Source organism: Sylvia atricapilla, chromosome 9 (genome assembly GCF_009819655.1).
Source record: "Sylvia atricapilla isolate bSylAtr1 chromosome 9, bSylAtr1.pri, whole genome shotgun sequence".
NCBI lineage: Eukaryota > Metazoa > Chordata > Aves > Passeriformes > Sylviidae > Sylvia > Sylvia atricapilla.
The window spans coordinates 24939644-24957479 of record NC_089148.1 but is presented as its reverse complement, the minus strand read 5'-3'; the positions used below and the strand labels follow the sequence as shown (position 1 = coordinate 24957479).

The following is a 17836-nucleotide window of genomic DNA, read 5'->3' as shown; positions in this document are numbered from 1 at the left end:
AATTACCCCATAACGAGGTGACACCTGTATTATTTATAGTTTTAGCCCAATAATTGACCACCCAAGGTTTGCAACGCAGACCTTTCTCACCTAATTAGGAAAAAAAAACCCCACCCAAACCCATGAAGATGAAGGACAAAGATTTAGACAACACCTTAAACCCTCCAGATTGCCCCATATATATTAATTACTATATGCGAAAATCTTAAATTCTTAGTTTTGCACCCTGTGCTATCACACACTTCTATTTAACTCCACAGTCCCAGGGCTGTCACTCAATTTTGGAGCCTTTTCCACGGCTTTAGGTCAGTGCAGTGTTTGCTGGGGGTCAGTGCCTGTGAGCACAGAAAGGATGGAATTCCCAGTGCCCGGAATTCCCAGTGCCCAGAATTCCGACAAAGAGGGCTTGGAAGCCAACTCTGGAGCTGTGCTGCTTCACAGCTGCTTTCACCTCAGAGCTGCAGGGACAGGCAGAGTCCCTGGGCCACATCCATGGGGTGACAGAGAGCATGACTTGTGACCCTGGGGCTCTCAGATGAGATTTTGGGGGGTAAGAGCACAAACAGGCCTGAGCTGGGACCCCACAGACACCTCGAGACTTCTCCACGGTGGGAAATGGATTTGTAGAAATGGATTTGTAGAGGGTTCTCAAAGCCTGGCAGAAGGCTCACACAGTCTCTGTGTGCAAACTCTGAGATAAGAAATGCTGATTTGGAAATGCCATGGGATAGGACAGACGTTGCTGAGAGAGAAATGGAACTGGAAACAATTTTAAAATGATGGCCTTGCAAATCAGGCTGGATATTTTGGAGAAATAAAACCATGAAAGGTGCAGGACCCATGAGGGGTGATTTTAGGTGATTGGCTTTAAGCATTTACAGCATTGAGTGGCAAAAGCTGATAGGCTAAAAAATGCTTATAATGGATTGTAATTAGGAAATAGTTTGTAATTATGAAATGGTTTGTAATTAGGAAATAGATGGTGATGGTGTGAATTGTAAGATCTGTATTATCTCACCTTTCACACGAGACCGAAAACGGAATAAAAGCGTTTAAAACGCCTCTCAGGTGCCCCATCTCTGGGTGAGAAAAGGGCACAATCTGACAAATCCTCTACAAATCCGCTCCTCCTCTCCCCGTGCTGAGGCAGGACCATGGCCTTGGTGTCTCTGCTCATTTCCCTCACCGAGCTGCAGATCTGGGGGGAGTTTCCCACGAATTTTCCCCTCTGCTCAGCTCTGAGCTGGAGGCTGTTCCTCAGCCCTTTCTCACTCTTTACTCCAGTCACAACTTTACATCTCCAGCTCCTCCCGGACTGCCCCCAGACTGACCAGAGGCTTTGAAGTGAGGCTGGTTTTTTTTGCCTCCCCTCGGGTATTTTTGGGGCAGTTTGCACAGCCTCCAGACGGGGTGGGTTTAGTGGAAGGCAGAGCATTTCCCTGAAGAGCCCGAGGTGCTGAGATTGCTCATCCTGGCACCTACGAATCACCTCCACAAGGCACACCACATGAAGAGGCTCTGGGGCTGAGCTGCTGCAAGGCTGAAACTGCCCCAGCCTCTGGATTACAACAAAACCAGGGAATGTTGGTCACAAAGACCTGGCAGAATGAGCATTTGGGATTTTCTGGAGCAGTAGAGACAGAAAACGCCAAGATCCGGAGGGAATATCCCCGATTTTTAGGAGCTGGTGACAGGAATTCCTTTCCCTCTAGGTACCAAAATGCCGTTTGCATGGATCGTGCCCTCAGCGGTTTGGTTGGTGCTGCACTTCACCGCAGGTAAGAGGCTTTTCCTCCTGCTCAGCAATTATCTCTCTAATGAAGCACTCAGCCTCATTACAGTGGAGGGTGTTTTTTCCCCAGTTTCTACCCCCAGTGGCTGTGGACATTTTCCTTTCTGGAGGTACAGAGTGATAGGGGGAGATTGTTGGGGTTTTAGTTCAAGGTTTTGAGAGCTGTGGGTTCTGTGAGAAAAGGCACCGGGGACAGGCAGAGCTCATGAACAGGGAAAAAAATCGTGTTCACACAATCTCAGATTGATTTGGGGTGGGAGAGACCTTAAATTCATCCAGTGCCACGGCAGGGACACTTTCCACTGTCCCAGGCTGCTCCAGCCTGGCTTTGGACACTGCAGGGATCCAGGGGCAGCCACAGCAAATCTGGGAATTCTATTCCAGGGCCAGGAATTCCTTCCCAATATCCCATCCAGATCTTCACTTTTTCAGTTTGAAGCCATTCCCTGTGTCCTGTCCCTCCATCCCTTGTCCCCAGCCCCTCTGCAGCTCTCCTGGAGCCCCTTCAGGCCCTGCCAGGGGCTCGGAGCTCTCCCTGGAGTTTTCCCTTTTCCAGGTGAGCACTCCCAGCTCTCCCAGCCCTGGAGCAGCTCCAGATCCTTCCTGCACCTCCTGCCACAGGCACTTTTACAATCCCCAATGACAGGTGGGTTTATATCCTGGTATTTTTTATCTGGGCTTGTGTTGGTTCTCTGGGCACTGGGAGCGATCCCACGGTGGCTGAGCCCAGACCAGATCCCAGAATTTCCCGTGCAGAGCCCGGAATTTCTCCATCCATCACCTGGGGAGGCTCTTGCTGGAGCCCAGCATATCCCACAGGGCTCCTGCCTGACTTTTTCCTGCCGTTCCCTCTCAGAATCCTGCAGGAGAGAGGCGGTGAGTGGCAGCAGGGCTGCAGGGGTCTGTAACAAGGGGAATGTCACCGCCAGCACCGCCTCTGTCATCCGGCCGGGCACCAACGTCACCCTGAGCTGCCACCTGCGACGCACCAGCCCCTCGTGCAAGGCTGCCATTTACCTCAACGACTCCGAGCAGATCAGCAGGCATGTGAGTCCTGGAGAGCGGATAAAATCACCGACAAAGGCTCTCTGAGCAGCTGGAGTTAGAAAAGTGGGATGGTTTGTGTGTTACTGTCACTCGGGGAGTCACCTCCTGAATTGGTGCCAGCAGGTCACAAGGCTCTTTGCCCTCCTATTTATTTCCTTAATCTAACATACACTATGGATTTATTACTATGTTATATATGCATTAGATATGATTTTAAAATAATTTTTATAAATTATTATTATAATAGATAAATCTTATTATTTTATTATATTTTACTGTATTTTTATTTTAATATTTATTATAGTATATTTATTATATTGTTATTTTATTTATTATTATATATGAATTATAATATATAAACTTTTATATTATAATGTCTCTATTATAATATATCTATTATGATATAGCACTGTATAGATTATAGATCATTATCTATATTAATAAATTATTTACATTTGCATAATTCCAGCACCTACCACTCTCCACTTTGTATAAAAATGAGGCTAAAATGAGGTTTAAATGAGGTTAAAATGAGGCTAAAATGAGGTTAAAAGTCCTTCACACCTGTGCAATTCTTTTCTGGAACTGGGTCAGTGCTCTTGGAGGATGAAGTCAGGAAAGTTTTCATCACAATGACCTTTCTACCTTGGTGCTGCTGGCAGCTTTCCTGACCTTCTGGCCCAATCCAATCCCTCCTGCTTTATGACCAATTAGCACCGAGTCCAGGTGCAGGTCATGGTTTCAATTCCATTGGTTCCAATTTGTTATTGTGCTGCTCCATCTATTTAATTTCCTTCTATAAAAACTAAACCAAGCACATACCAGCAAGCAATACATCATTCAGCTCTAACTCCAGCATCTAAAAACCATCAATTGATCATTTGGGTTTTTTCCTAAATCTCATCCTAATCAACATAAATGGTTTCTAACCCTTGGGTAAAATCTTTTAACCCTTTAAAATCGTGATTCACAGGGAGACTCAGTGAGCAAAACCATTCTGGTCACTACCTACGGCAAACACACCTTCATGTGCTATAACATCTGTACAAAAAAGGAGCTCGTTTGTGGAATCGATATCGAGTGTGGAAGTAAGGAAAATCAGTTATTAATTACTTACTGCTCCCCTGGGGAAGAGGGAAGACACTGGCAGGGCGTGACTTTGTCCAGGACTGGTGCTGTCTGTGAGGGGCTCTTCCCATTGGAAATATTCCTGGCTGGAATTGTGCAGCTCCGTCATTCCTGGAGGGAGAGAGGCTCAATAAATCTCCCTGCTCAGAGCAAACGGCATCCTCCTCACCCAGCATCCCCCAAAATATTTCCTGCCAACATTTTTGAGGAGGAAACTGAAGGCCAGGCTGGGTGGAGCTCTGCTCTGCCTGAAGGTGTTGGACTGAAGGACTCGGAAAGGTCCAACCCAAACCAGGCTGGGATTTTAGGACTGACAGGAATTTCCGTTTCAGATCCTCCAGATGAGCCCAGGAATGTGTCCTGTATCCAAAATGGGACACGGGGACATCCCACCTGCACCTGGGACAAAGGAAGGGCCACCTATGTCTGCACTGACTATGAAATAGAGTGAGTGATGGGGCTGTAAATGTAATTAATTAATGCCTAATTATGCCCAGGAGCAGCTCTCTGACCATGCCCTGCAGCTCTCTCAGGGTTCAGCAAAGAGATTGGGCCAGTCTTCCCTTTGGATAGGGAATTATCCTGTCCCCAAATTCCCAGAATTTACCCACACCCTCAGGATTTACCTTGTCCCCACCTCCCCAGGATTTACCTTGTCCCCACACCCTCAGGATTTACCCACACCCTCAGGATTTACCCTGTCCGCACATTCTCAGGATTTACCCAAACCCTCAGGATTTACCTTGTCCCCACCTCCCCAGGATTTACCTTGTCCCCACACCCTCAGGATTTACCCTGTCCGCACATTCTCAGGATTTACCCTGTCCCCACACCCCCAGGATTTACCTTGTCCCCACATTCTCAGGATTTATCCTGTCCCCACCTCCCCAGGATTTACCCTGTCCCCAGGATTTACCCACATCCCCACACTCCCAGGATTTATCCTGTCCCCACCTCCCCAGGATTTATCCTGTCCCCACCTCCCCAGGATTTATCCTGTCCCCACCTCCCCAGGATTTATCCTGCCCCCACACCCCCAGGATATATTTTGCGCCCAGGATTTCTTGCTCCACAGAAATCCAACCAAACCTCTCCTTCTGCTCCAGGCTCTCCAACGGGACGGATTCCTTTTGCTTTCGGGAAGAAACTTCCGATCAGGTCTTGGGCTCTGGGGCTCTGAGCAAGCTGGATTTTGACTCCAATTACACCGTGGTGGTTTTTGCCTCCAATGGATTAGGAAATTCCTCTTCCCAGCCATTCACCTTCACGCTGGTAGACATAGGTAAAGCAGCACTCCTCACCCCTCAGCCAGCCCCAGACATTGGGGAAGAGCTGGAAATATTTAGGATTTCTTGGAAAAAAAATTAAACATTAAAGCTCTTGGAAAAATCATCCATCCAGTCTGAGGCAATAATCCTGTTTTCCACCTAACCCTGGGATATTCCTGCTCCAGGATGCTGCCCTGGCACGGTTTAGTTTAAATATTACTTAGTTTTAATGATGTTATTTTAAATACTATTATGTTTGGGTCCTGGTAAGTTCAGGTTAAATTTAAGCTTAAGTTTCATAAATTTTAGGTGATATTAGATCTACATCCTGTTTATTTAAATTTCTATTACGTGTATGGTTTGGTGTTATTTAATTTAATAATTACCCTAGGTGTTGTTAAAATGTGCTTATCTAACTTGCCAAGTTTAGTTATTTATTTTAGCTTATATTTATCTAGTTATATTTATTACTTAATTTTGGTTATTTAGTTTAAAATAACTGGGATTTTCTTTGCCCTGGGAGTTTCTTTGCCCTGGGATTTTCTTTGCCCTGGGATTTTTTTTGGCCTGGGATTTTCTATTCCCTGGAATCCCAGGAGCCTTCTGAGCTGTGCTGCCCCTCTGAGCTTTACTTATTTCTCTGTTTCGCTGCCAGTGAAGCCACACCCTCCCAGATTTTTGGTGGAATTTGATAATTCTTCTGCCACCAACTGCACCCTTTCCTGGCACGATGAAGCACGAGCACAGCACTACAGGCTGAGATATCGACCCCGCGGAGGGCCTGGAGCCTGGAGCACGGTAATCCTTTTGGGATTGGGGGAGTTATGGACCCACTGGAGAAGAAGAAGCTCCAGGGAGAGCTCCGAGCCCCTGGCAGGGCCTGGAGGGGCTCCAGGAGAGCTGCAGAGGGACTGGGGACAAGGGCTGGAGGGACAGGACACAGGGAATGGCTTCAAACTGAAAAAGTGGAGATTTAGGAGGGATATTGGGAAGGAATTTCTGGCTGGGAGGGTGGGGAAAGGCTGGAATGGAATTCCCAGATCAGCCTGGATCCGTGGCAGTGCCCAAGGCCAGGTTGGAGCAGCCTGGGACAGTGGAAGGTCCCTGCCATGGCAGGGGTGGGACAGGATGGTCTTTAAGGTCCCTTCCCACCCCAAACCACTCCATGGCTCCATGAGTGCTTTTTCCCGTTGCTGGGAGCTGAGCAAATCACTCCAACAGAGGTTTTGGTGTTGGCACATAAGAAATGAGGGACCTTTGGGATGAAGCCCTGCAGCTCTGATGATTCCTCACATCATTCCTTGAGTTTTTGGAGCTGCCTCAGGCCAGGGTTTCCCTGTAATTTTTTAAGTTATGCCTGAATTTGTACTCCAGCCTCTCACTGCCTTCAAAAACTCAGCGAGTTTTTCCTTGTGAGTTTTGTTGGAACCCAGGAGGCTGAGAATTTCAGGCTTTTTTTGGGCTGGCAGGCACTGGCCCTCAAGCCAGCACCACATTTGACCCGAGGCCATGGAACAGGTTTCCAAAATTGAGGGATAGAACTGGGATTGTGGGTGTGGAAATTGGGTAGTATTGTGTGATCTTACAGGGTGAAAAACTTAGAATTTAAAAACTTAGACCTCGCCCAAACCTGGTTTGGTCAGTTTAGATGTTACAAAGGGTTTAGTATATGGTAATATATGGGGCAATATGGAGGATTTAAGGCATTAAATTTTTCTTCACCTTCTTCTTCGCAGTTTTGGGTGTTTTTTCCTAATGGGGTGAAGAAAGCCCGCATTTCAGACTTTGGGTGGTCAATTATTGGGTCAAAAATATAAATAACACAGGTGTCACCTCGTTATTGGGTAATTAATTGGAAAGAGTTGGAGACATCTCCAGATGTGAGCCAGAGCTCATGACTCCTGAGGCTGTAATATAAATAGGAATTAATTAACTCTGAGTCCAAACACAAAACTGTGACTCCCGTGCGCTAATCCCGGCTCTGACACGACAAAAAGGAACATCACAAGTTAAACACCAATTTCTCCATCTTCTTGCAGGTGGAAATCTTCAGCAGGGAGGAATACCATCTCCAAGGGCTGGAGCCTGACACAGACTATGAATTCCAGGTGAGCTGCAGGATCCTGCCGGGCCGTGGCTTCTGGAGCGACTGGAGCGGGAGCTGGGGCCGCACCCCAACAGCAGGTAACAACCCCCCTGCCCTAAACCCAGCCCTGGGCTCTGCATCCCACGGGAAACTCCAGCTCAGGAGGGAAAAAAACCTGCTGTCGGGGTGTTCTGTGCGGAGTGTGAACAGCGAGCTTCACTCACTTAGGAAAATTTATAGTTTGAAATTTATTAATTAATAAAAAATAAAAATAGGCAATTTAGGAGACAGAAAAGCGGAGGTGGCTCGGCTGAGGGTGCCTCACCAGAAAAGCACACCTTCACCCTTTCCTGTTTTTAAGGATTGTTGTGTTGCATATTCAATAGATCCTAATGCACGATTCTCTTTGAGTTTCATCCCTTTCGAATATCCCCAAATCATTTTATCTGGTAGATCCATCGGTGGGTTGCTCCACTTTGTCTGTGATGTGGGTCTCGTGAGTTCTTCTCCGAGGTTTTTGGTTCTCTTCATTTGGATAAGAAACAGAAAGCCAGCAGTTTTTATGCAGAAATGCAAGGAGACCTTCCCCAAACCTGGTTTGGTCAGTTTAGACGTTACAAAGAGAAATAAACCTGGTCTTTTTACTGTTAACCCAATGGTACAGTCAGAAAATAGACACTTATTACCTTTCTAAACTCTGTTAATAAAACATAATACAACACAATTATACATACAGTATTCATTTTAATATTTGTGAAAAGCCAACTATAAAATATGCATTTATAACAAAGGTCTAAATCCAGACCTGGAGCCAAGAGAGGGAAGTTTCTGTGAGGAAATTGGTTTTTTTTAATGAAGGAACAATGAAAACTTGTTGGTGCTCATCACAAAAGAGGAATTTCCAGAGGGTTCTGGGGGTAGGAATGAGATGATCTTTAAGGTGCCATCCAACCCTCCTAATTCTGTGATTCTCAGCTCTCCTGCTTGGCTTTGGCAGCTCTTTTTTTTTTTTTTTTTTTTTTTTTGTGGATTAGCACGAGTCCGTGGGACTGGTGCAGCTCTGACTCAGCCCATCTCCATCTTCCTTTTCCCCCTGTGACAGCGGCAGTTTCTCTCAGAGGCATTGGTTGAACCGTTCTCTCCCTCCCCCATCTTCCTCTCAACATTTTTCTCCCCTTTTCGTCGCACCCTGGAGCACTTTGTGCCCTCAGACGCCGAGGTGGCAGCGAGGGGAGGCTGCAGACGAGAAGCTCTGGGTGCAAGGAGCTGAAGTTCTGCACGAGCTGTCTCGTGGCAAACCCCCAAATTAAACCTTGTCAAGCAGAAATTCCCTTTCCAGCTCCTTTTTGTGAGAATTTTGCCTCGCTGGTGGGGTTCACAGGCTTTCAAATCCAGGCTGGAGGGCAGCAGATGCAACCCCAGATTCGGATTTTTTCTGCTTTGAGCTCACAGTCAACGCTCTGGGATTTATTTCTGCTGCTGCTGCTGCTTCTTGTTTCTGTTCCAGTCACTCCTTCCAGTCAATCCAGGACAAACTGCTCTGAACGTCGCTGACATAAAGGGGTTTGTGTCTTTGCTGCAGCCCTGGGCTGTTCATCAGCTGCCCCCTGCCCCGGCTATTAACAATTCGCCCCAGCTATTAAAAAATTAACTCATCAAATTTGATTTTGTTGAGTTGAGGCTGGTCAGGGTCCTTGAGGAGCCGAGCCCTGTCATCCTCTGTCACTTCAACTGTCCTTAAATATTTATCTCTGATTCTGGATTTCAGGAGCACATCCAGATCTTCTCTTTAATGTCACTTTGGGAGGCTCCTTCAAAATATCCAGAGTTTCCAGCCAGAATTGTGGAAGGAACCAGGGGTTTCAGCTGCCTCAGAGAAGCTGTCAAAGGCATTTATTGCCTAGAGCCAGGCAGGGAAATCCTACACATCCCTCAGAGGCCTTCATCCACCCCTGCCTGTGGTTCCAGGATCGATGGAGCCGACCCCAAGGACGTCCATAAGCCTCAAATTTATGTAAAGACAGGAGTTAATGCTGTGCTTTGATGTGTGGGTTTCCTTGGGATCCATCAGGGTTACTGAGGTCAGGATGAAGCCACCAGCAGGTCCCAACTCCTCTCCTTGGCTTTTATGGCTCCTTCTCCTCGAGATCCCCACCCCCAAAGCAGCCAAACAACAGCAAACACGGATTATCACACCCTGCAGCATTTCAGGGACAGTGTAAAGCCTGAATTTGGATTTTTTTCAGGGGTTTTAGCTCCTCATTGTCCCTTTTGTTGGCTTCAGCCATTCCCAGTGCTCCACTTTTCCTTCCCCTCCAGCTCCAAGTGGGATCCTGGATGTGTGGTACCGGCAGCAGGACCTGGACTCTGGGCACCAGAACCTCTCCATTTTTTGGAAGGTGAGTTGAGTGAAACCCCAGCAGAGGCAGCAAAACCCAGCCAGGTGAGAGGGGAAACAAAACCCCAGAGCCAGGTGAGAGGAGAAATTCTGATGTTTAGGACTGCAGGGAAGGACTAACCCTGGGAGAAGAGAAATTCTGATTTTTAGGATTGCAGGAAAGGATTAACCCTGGGACAGCACAAGGGTTCCCAGGGACAGGGTCCCCTCCCTGGGAGGAGATTAATCATCGTTTTTCTACCTACAGTTTCATGGAATGTCAGAGATATTTGGATTGGGAGGGATCTGGAATGTCACCTTGTTCCAAGGGCAGGGACACCTTTCACTGTTCCAGGCTGCTCCAGCCTGGCCTTGGACACTTCCAGGGATCCAGGGGCAGCCACAGCAAATCTGGGAATTCCATCCCAGCCCTGCCCACCCTGCCAGGGAACAATTCCTACCTGAAATCCCATCCAATCCTGCCCCCTTGCAGTGGGAAGCCATCCCCTGTGTCCTGTCCCTTTCTCCCTTTATCCCAAGCCCCTCTCCACATTCCATAGAATTTTTGGGGTCTGGTGGGCAAAGCTGGTGGCTGGGACCCCACAGGGAACATTCCACACAGAATGTGGTTTAAAACTCGCCAGAATTTGGTTAAAAAACCACCAGAATTTGGTTTAAAACCCAAGTTTTTTAATTGGGTACAAAACTTCACCGTATTTCCACACATATTACCAACAAGCAGCAGGCTGCAAGTGAAAGCAGAAATTCTCATGAGATTCTATGACCTTAGACATTGTGGCTTTAACTTGAAGACCTTTATCTTGCAGCACTTTCTTTATCAGGAGTGACTTCCTGCAGCATCATTCATAAAAAGGGGCAATAAACTGCTTTCAGAGGTTTCACAGCAGCCTCAAAGCCAGACTGACACTCAGGACCACTTCCTACCAAGGGTGTGCTCTTATTCTCAGAAAAAAATACCCAGAAAAGGGCTGGAAATTTAATTCCAGCAGGTTTCCAGCGCTGCCTCTGGCCTGAGCCGCTGCCAAAGCACAGCCACCGTTTTGGTTTGTGCTCTGTGCTTCGTTTCGTTATGACAGAAATGAGCCCAAGGAATGAATTGATGTCACAGAAACATCAGGAAACTGAAACTGGGAGTACAACTGCAGGCACCCAGATGGGAGTTGAAACCAGGGTGTGGTGTTCCACAGACTGTCAGAGATGTGTGTTCTGAGTGGTTAAATTTAAATAATTCTTTATGGTGGCTTTAAGTAAAATCCGGGTTTTTTTCCTCCCAGGCAAAACCTGCTCATTTTGACCAATCCAGCTGAGCAGTTGATCATCATCTTTTTTTTTTTTTTTTTTTTCCTCCCTGGTGCAAAGTGAGTCTGGAATTCAGGAGCAGGGCAGGAGGGGGCTCACTGCCCCCAGCTGTGCTGCTGCTGGGAAAATCAGCACCTCACAGCAAAAGAGCTTCATTAAACTGGAGTTGAGTGGGAAAAATAAATCTGGGAATGGTTTGGGTTGGGATGGACCTCAAAGCCCATCCAGTGCCACCCCTGCCATGGGCAAGGACACCTCCCACTGTCCCAGGGACACCTCCCACTGTCCCAGGCTGCTCCAAGCCCCAGTGTCCAGCCTGGCCTTGGACACTGCCAGGGATCCAGGGGCAGCCACAGCTGCTCTGGGAATTCTATTCCAGGGCCTCCTCATCCTCTCAGGGAACAATTCCTGCCCCAAATCCCATCCAGCCCTGCCCTCTGGCACTGGGAAGCCATTCCCTGTGTCCTGTCCCTGCAGCCTTCATCCCAATCCCCTCTCCAGCATTCCCAGGTGACAGCAGCGACAGCAGCAGTGACAGCAGCAGTGACAGCAGCGCTTTCCCCACAGGCTCTGAGCAAGGCAGAGGCAGGAGGGAGAATCCTGGGATACACGGTGACCTTGGAAGCCCTGGAGCACGGGGATGTGCCGGCACAATCCCACCAGAGCAGTGAGACCAGATTCTCCAGGGTGACCCCCAGGGTGGCTCACAGGGTGACAGTGACCGCCCGCAACTCCCGGGGCAGCTCCGGCCCCGCGGCCATCCTGACCCGCCCGGGCAGCCCCGGTAAGATGAAACCGTGTGTGGTTTTGGAGTGCAGCTCCAGCCTTTCTAAACCCCAGTCAGCCTCTCTGGAGAGAAACTGCTTGGGAAGTGTTCAGGCAGCAATCCAGCTCACACAGCCACACGCGTTACAGGCTGGCTCAGCAGAGGGGCAGAAGGCTCCCAGCCCCAGAACAATTCCCAGCAAACGTTTATTCCATGTGCTGAAGGTGGATCTGGAGCCAAAAAGAGGGAACGTGGATTTCCTTAGTTATGTAGGGTCTGAGGGTCGTGGGGGGTACAAGGGGCAGGGGGCAAGTGACCATAGGGAAGAGATAACAGGACACCAAACCCCACAGCCACTGGGGAAACAGGGAAAGGGGATGCCATGGGGTGGGTGATGGACCTGCAAAACCTCAAGAGAACATTGCACAATGTCTGCAAAGATCCATGGGGAGAAGCCGGTTTTTTTTTTTACACCTGGGGTATCTTTTATCTTCCCTTTTCCAGGGAAGGGCAGTTGGAAATTGCTTTAATGGCTCAAGGGTCTCCACAGTAAGAGCCCCCAGGCATCTCCTGCTGCCCTGGGATCCCCGGGAGCACAGCCCTGCTCTGCCTGGTGCCACACACCCTGGGAGTGTTGTGGTTGCTTCACTTTATCTTTGTCTAGGTGGAACTTAGGGAATGTGCAGATCCCTTTTCCCTGTGGTGTTTTCCCCCAGCTTTGCCAGCCTGGCTCCAACATAAAGTGGCTCCAGGCCTTGGAATATCCCTGCTCCTCCTCTGGAATCGCTGCAGCAGCTCCATGTCCTTCCCCGTGGTTCCATCAGGGCGTTGGGCAGTGCCAGCACCTCGCAGGGTTTGGGATGGCACAGCCAAACCGTGCTGTGGGGTGTCCAGCTCATGAGAGGAATGTGACTATTCCTGTCAGCAAACCCCTCACCCTCCCCACTGGCACCTTCTCTTGGGTTGTAATTCATTTTTATCCTTCCCACGGTGCCAAAGGAAATGAGATCCTGTATCAGATGTCACAGTTCGTCATTGTAGGACACGAAAAAAAGACTCAAAATATTTCAGAAGGCAAAGAGAATAGAAAAAAGGCTTTATTGCCTAATTTTGATGACCTTTTATCAGGTGTTCCCATACAGATTTAACATGGTTGGTGAGTAGGAATCACACCTCTCTGATCCCATGGGTTAAACCAGAGAAACAGCAAAACACCACCTGGAGAAGGATTGTTCTGAGAAAGGAGAGTTGTTGGCCAGGATTGTTTTGAGAAGGAGCTTTCCTGAGAAACTTTTCCTTGGGAAAAAGTCAGCAGCTGCCAGCAGGCTGAAATCTCTCAGACCCCAAAAACACCAGGCCCACAACGATTTGACTGATGCTGTAACAACTTTGTGCTGACAGAGGGTTTTGTTCTCCCCCTGCCAGAGCTGCCCCCTCCTCAGCGAGTCTCTGCCGTGGCCCTGGGGAACAGCAGCATCCTGGTGAGCTGGAGCCCCCCCGTGGGAACCCCCCTGCCCATCGAGGGGTACCTGGTGGAGTGGGCAGAGCCCCGGGGGGAGCCCCTCCTGCAGCCCCGGCACTCCTGCCTGAAGCTGCCCCCGTCCCACCTGTCCACGGTGATAACAGGTAAATGCCAACCTGGGCACGGCACCAGCTTGGAAAGATATCGTTGGAAAATGTTTAAAGCTACAAGTCAGGTGTGAATTTGGCCTCCAAGGCCAGGCTGGATGGAGTTTAGAGCAAGTTGGGATGGTGGGAGGTGATCCTGTTATGGCACTGACAGGCTTTGAGGTCCCTCCCAACCCAAACCAGTCTGGGATTTTATATGTCTATATTTCCATAATTTTTACTAAAATCACTTCCAGAGATCCAGGGACAGCCATAGCTTCTCTGGGCACCCTCCCCACCCTCTCAGGGAACAATTCCTTCCCAACATCCCATCCATCCCTGCCCTCTGGCTCTGGGAAATCATCAATTTTCAGTTTAATGCCCAGTAAGGCTGTGCCAGGCTCAGTAGATCAGAGAAAAATTTTCCCTTCTTTATGAAAGATCCATCAACAATCACAAGATTTATCTCAGATTTAAGCAGCTGCTGCAATATCTCTTCCCTGACTGCAAATCCTTGAACCAGCAACTCCCCAGCTGTGATTTCTCCCTGCAGAGCACATCAGAGATAACGTCTGCTATCAGATCCACGTGTCTGCACTTCACCAGGACAGAGCTGGGCAGGCAGCAGCAGTCAGGGGAAACTCCACAGCACAAGGTGAACCCCAGGAATGCCCTTTTGGGGGTTTTGATGGCGTTTTAAGCTCAGCTCTAACACCAGCCCTGTGTCTTGCAGCCCCATCAGCTGGGCCCCAGATGATCACGATGCCCTTGGCCAGCGGTGTCCTGGTTTCTTGGCAGGAGATCCCAGCTGCCCAGCAGAGGGGCTGCATCACTGCCTACCTCATCTACCTGCACAGGAGGGACAGGCAGGGCCAGCCCGAGGTCCACGGTGGGTGCCTGGGGCTGGAAATGCTTCTCCTGCTCCCCTTTCGTCACTGAAAGGCTCCAGTGGCATCATTCTAAGTTGGTTTCAGTCTGGAACTATCAGATTTATCTCTGCTTTTTCTCCCTTCTCCTCTTATTCTTTTTCCTCCTCTTCTTATTGCTCTTTTTCTTCTTTCCCTTCCTCATCTTCTCTTCTTCCTCCTTCTTTCTCCTCCTCTTATTCCTCTTCTTCTTCCTCCTCCTCTTCTTCTTTCTTCTCTTATTCATCTTGCTCTTCCTCCTTCTCCTTTTTTTTTCTCTTACCCATCTTCCTTTTCTTTTTCCTCATTCCTCCTTCTCTTCTTCTTCCTCCTCTTCTTTCCTCTTATTCTTCTTCCTTTTCTTTTGCCTTATTCCTCCTCCTCCTCTTTTTCCTCCTCCTCTTCTTCCTCTCCCCCTCCCTCCTCCTCCTCCCCTTCTTACCTTTCTTCAGAGCCCCATTCCAGCCGAGGGCAGTAAAACCTGTGCCAGGTTCTCCTTTCCCATCCGTGTGTTTCCCTGCAGCTGTTCCCGCCGGGAATTCTCCTCTGTCCCTGCACATCCCTGACCTGGAGCCGGGGGAGCACCTGGACCTCTGGATGACAGCGGTGACAGCGGCCGGGGAGGGGCCCCAGGGCAACAGCGACAGCGTCTTCCTGGAACGTAAGGAAGGGCTGCCAGGGCGGTCCCTGCACTTGGATCCTCTTTTCCGCACTCTGGGAATGCTTTTCCTGCTCCTCTGTAATCGCTGGAGCTCTCCAAGCGCTCTGAAGGTCTCTCGGTTGCTGAAGATTTGTAGTTTCAGCTGGTTTTAGGATGTGGTGTCTCTTTCTGTGCCTTGAAGCTCCCAGTGCTGTGCTGAGGTGTTTTCCCTGGAGTTGAAGGGTGGTTTATTCACGGAGAACAGAAAGATTTGAGGGTTTTATCATCCTTTTGAGGGAGCTGAATGGTGGCTGCTCTGCTTTTCAGGTGCTGGGAACTGGGTGACTCTGGTGATCGTCTGCAGCTCCTTCATCCTCTTAGCCTGTGTTTGTTCCGTGCCTCCAGGGAGGAAAGTGTGAGTGGATCCATCAGCTGTGTCCCAATAAATCTGCGATGGGTGTTAGGAGGGATTAAATCTCAGGATGGTTTGGGTTGAAAGAGATCTTACAGCCCCCCAATGTCACCCATGGGGCACCTGCCACTGCCCCAGGGTGCTCCAAGCCCCATCCACTGGGGCTTGGGCACTGCCAGAGATCCAGGGCAGCCACAGCTTCTCTGGGCACCCCGTGCCAATGCATTTTAAAAACCTTTTCTCCCATCTAATCTAAATCCACCCTCTTTTAGCTTAAAACCCTTTTCCCTTGTGCTACAGGATGGTCACCCCCCTTCATGAGCACGGAACAGTGAGGATTGTTCAAAACGAAGGTTTCAGGGTACACAAATGATAATAAAAACAGGCTCTGAGCTTAAAATACACCTGCAGTCCATAGGTATTGCGAATTTTTAACCAGATCTTGAAACCAAACTGAAGGGGAGCAATCCTTGGGAATTATCCCCAGCCAGCCAAGAGCTCTGCAGGTCCCTCTGAGGGCGGATCCACCATCACACCTGGTTTAATCCCACACCCAGGGAGCACAAGGATGCTGCGGGTCTCCCCATTCATGTTTTGAACTGTGTTTATCCCCTCCCTGCAGGTTCCAGTGGCTCCTGTCCCTCCTCGTGCCACAGTGGCAGAGCAAAGCCATCCCCGACCCTGCCAACGCCACGTGGGCCAAGAGCTTAATGGCCACCAAGGTAAATTAGAGAGGGGTTGAATTCTAATCCCACAACCTTCATTAAAAAAAAAAAAAAAAAAAAAAAAAAAAAAAAAAAAGGCAAGCAATTGGAGCCATGCAGGCCGGTAATCTCCTCAAGCAGCAAATCCAGCAATCTCTGGCAGAGGATAATCTCTGCTGGAGGATGTGCTGGGGCAAATTCAAAGCCCAGAAGAATTGGGAGATGTTCCGTTTGTAGGCGGATGAGCGGCCGTGGGGAGGGAATCCCGGGAGATCCGTGCTGGGATTCACTCCGTGTTCCCCCTGCAGGAGGAGCTGAGCTCTCCCTCCAACCTTTTCCTGCCCAGCGGCTTCGAAGAGCCCGAAACGAGCCCGGTGGAGGAAAGCTTGGAGCATCCCGAGCCTCCCATCCCTGGGGACAAGCTGCTGGTGGGCAGCGCTGGCAGCAGGGGACACGGGGACTGGGCACAGGAGGAGCAGCAGCTCCCGGAGCTGTACCAGAGGCTGCTGGTGGAGCCCCCGGAGCTGGAGTACATCTCCAACCCCGGCACCTCCGCCCTGAGCCCGGGCTGGGACACCGAGCCCGAGCCCGAGCCCATCTCCGTCTTCCCGAGCGCGTTCCCGACTCCTGCCCTCTGCTGCCAAGGGAATCTCACTTTGGATCGGGTGAAACTCAACTGCGGCTCCTTCCCGAGGTAGGCAGGGAGCGATGTGAGCCCGGCAGGAGTTTCGGCACTTTACAGACAATTTCGGCGTTTCTGTGTGAGTTCAGCCGGCAGATTGGCATTACAGAGAATTTCGGTGTTTCAGCGTGAGTTCAGCCGGGATTTTTAGCATTACAGAGTATTTTTTAGTGTTTCAGCGTGAGCTCAGCCGGGATTTTGGCACTTTACAGCATATTTTGTCCTTTCAATGTGAGTTCAGCCTGGGTTTTGGCACTTTACAGCAGATTTTGTCGTTTCAATGTGAGTTCAGCCTGGGTTTTGGCACTTTACAGCAGATTTTGTCGTTTCAATGTGAGTTCAGCCTGGGTTTTGGCACTTTACAGCAGATCTCGGTGTTTCAATGAGAGCTCAGCCAGGATTTTGGTATTACACAGCATTTCAATGTTTCAGCGTGAGCTCAGCCGGGATTTTGGCACTTTACCAAGTATTTTGGTGTTCTGATATGAGTCCAGCCTGGGTTTTGACACTTCACAAAACATTTCAGTGTTTCAGCAGCGCCAGTCCAGTCACTCACATGTGACACCTCCAAGTGACAAAACCCTTCCCCAGTCACACCTCACCTCTGCACACTCTGCAGAGGCACAGCAGGGGATGCCAGAGCTGAATTTTGGGGATTTTGGGAGCCTGTCCCACAGCCTGGCTGGGCCCAGCCCAGGATCAGAGCTGGAAATCATCATTTCCACCAAAAAGAGCAAGGAGCTGCAAAAGGGAAGGATGGAACAGCTCAGCACCTCTTGCTCCTCCCCAGTGACACCAGACCCATGAAGGACGCAGCACCAGAACTTTCCTGTCCTCTTCCTTGCTTCAGTTCAGGGCAGGAAAATTCCTCACCACAACTAAAAGCAGCAGGCAGCATCTATACTCAGTCAAATGGATTGGCAAGAGAAATTTCAGTGATTTATTGGAGTGTGCTAATTACAGGCTGGAAGGGTGTTACACATTTAATGACTTTGTTTACCAGATGCGTGTATATAAATAAAATGTTGGAAATCGGAACTTGGCTTCCTGTTGTTTTCTCTGGTAAAGCTCCAGCTTTACACAGAACAATTAAAGATTAGA

At 49.3% G+C, this 17836-nt stretch overlaps 1 protein-coding gene across 1 annotated transcript; it reads left to right on the top strand.

Annotated features, from left to right (window-relative positions):
- The first annotated feature begins 1720 nt into the window (after window positions 1-1720).
- Window positions 1721-17760, top strand: IL12RB2 (interleukin 12 receptor subunit beta 2). The gene is made up of 15 exons (XM_066325330.1): window positions 1721-1778; window positions 2649-2839; window positions 3813-3927; window positions 4300-4414; window positions 5074-5249; window positions 5891-6033; window positions 7275-7419; window positions 9641-9720; window positions 11586-11802; window positions 13210-13410; window positions 13946-14281; window positions 14821-14958; window positions 15265-15352; window positions 15972-16071; window positions 16362-17760. The coding sequence occupies exons 1-15, from the start codon at window positions 1721-1723 to the stop codon at window positions 16749-16751; spliced, it is 2493 nt and encodes an 830-aa protein (XP_066181427.1). The 3' UTR covers window positions 16752-17760.
- Window positions 17761-17836: the final 76 nt, after the last annotated feature.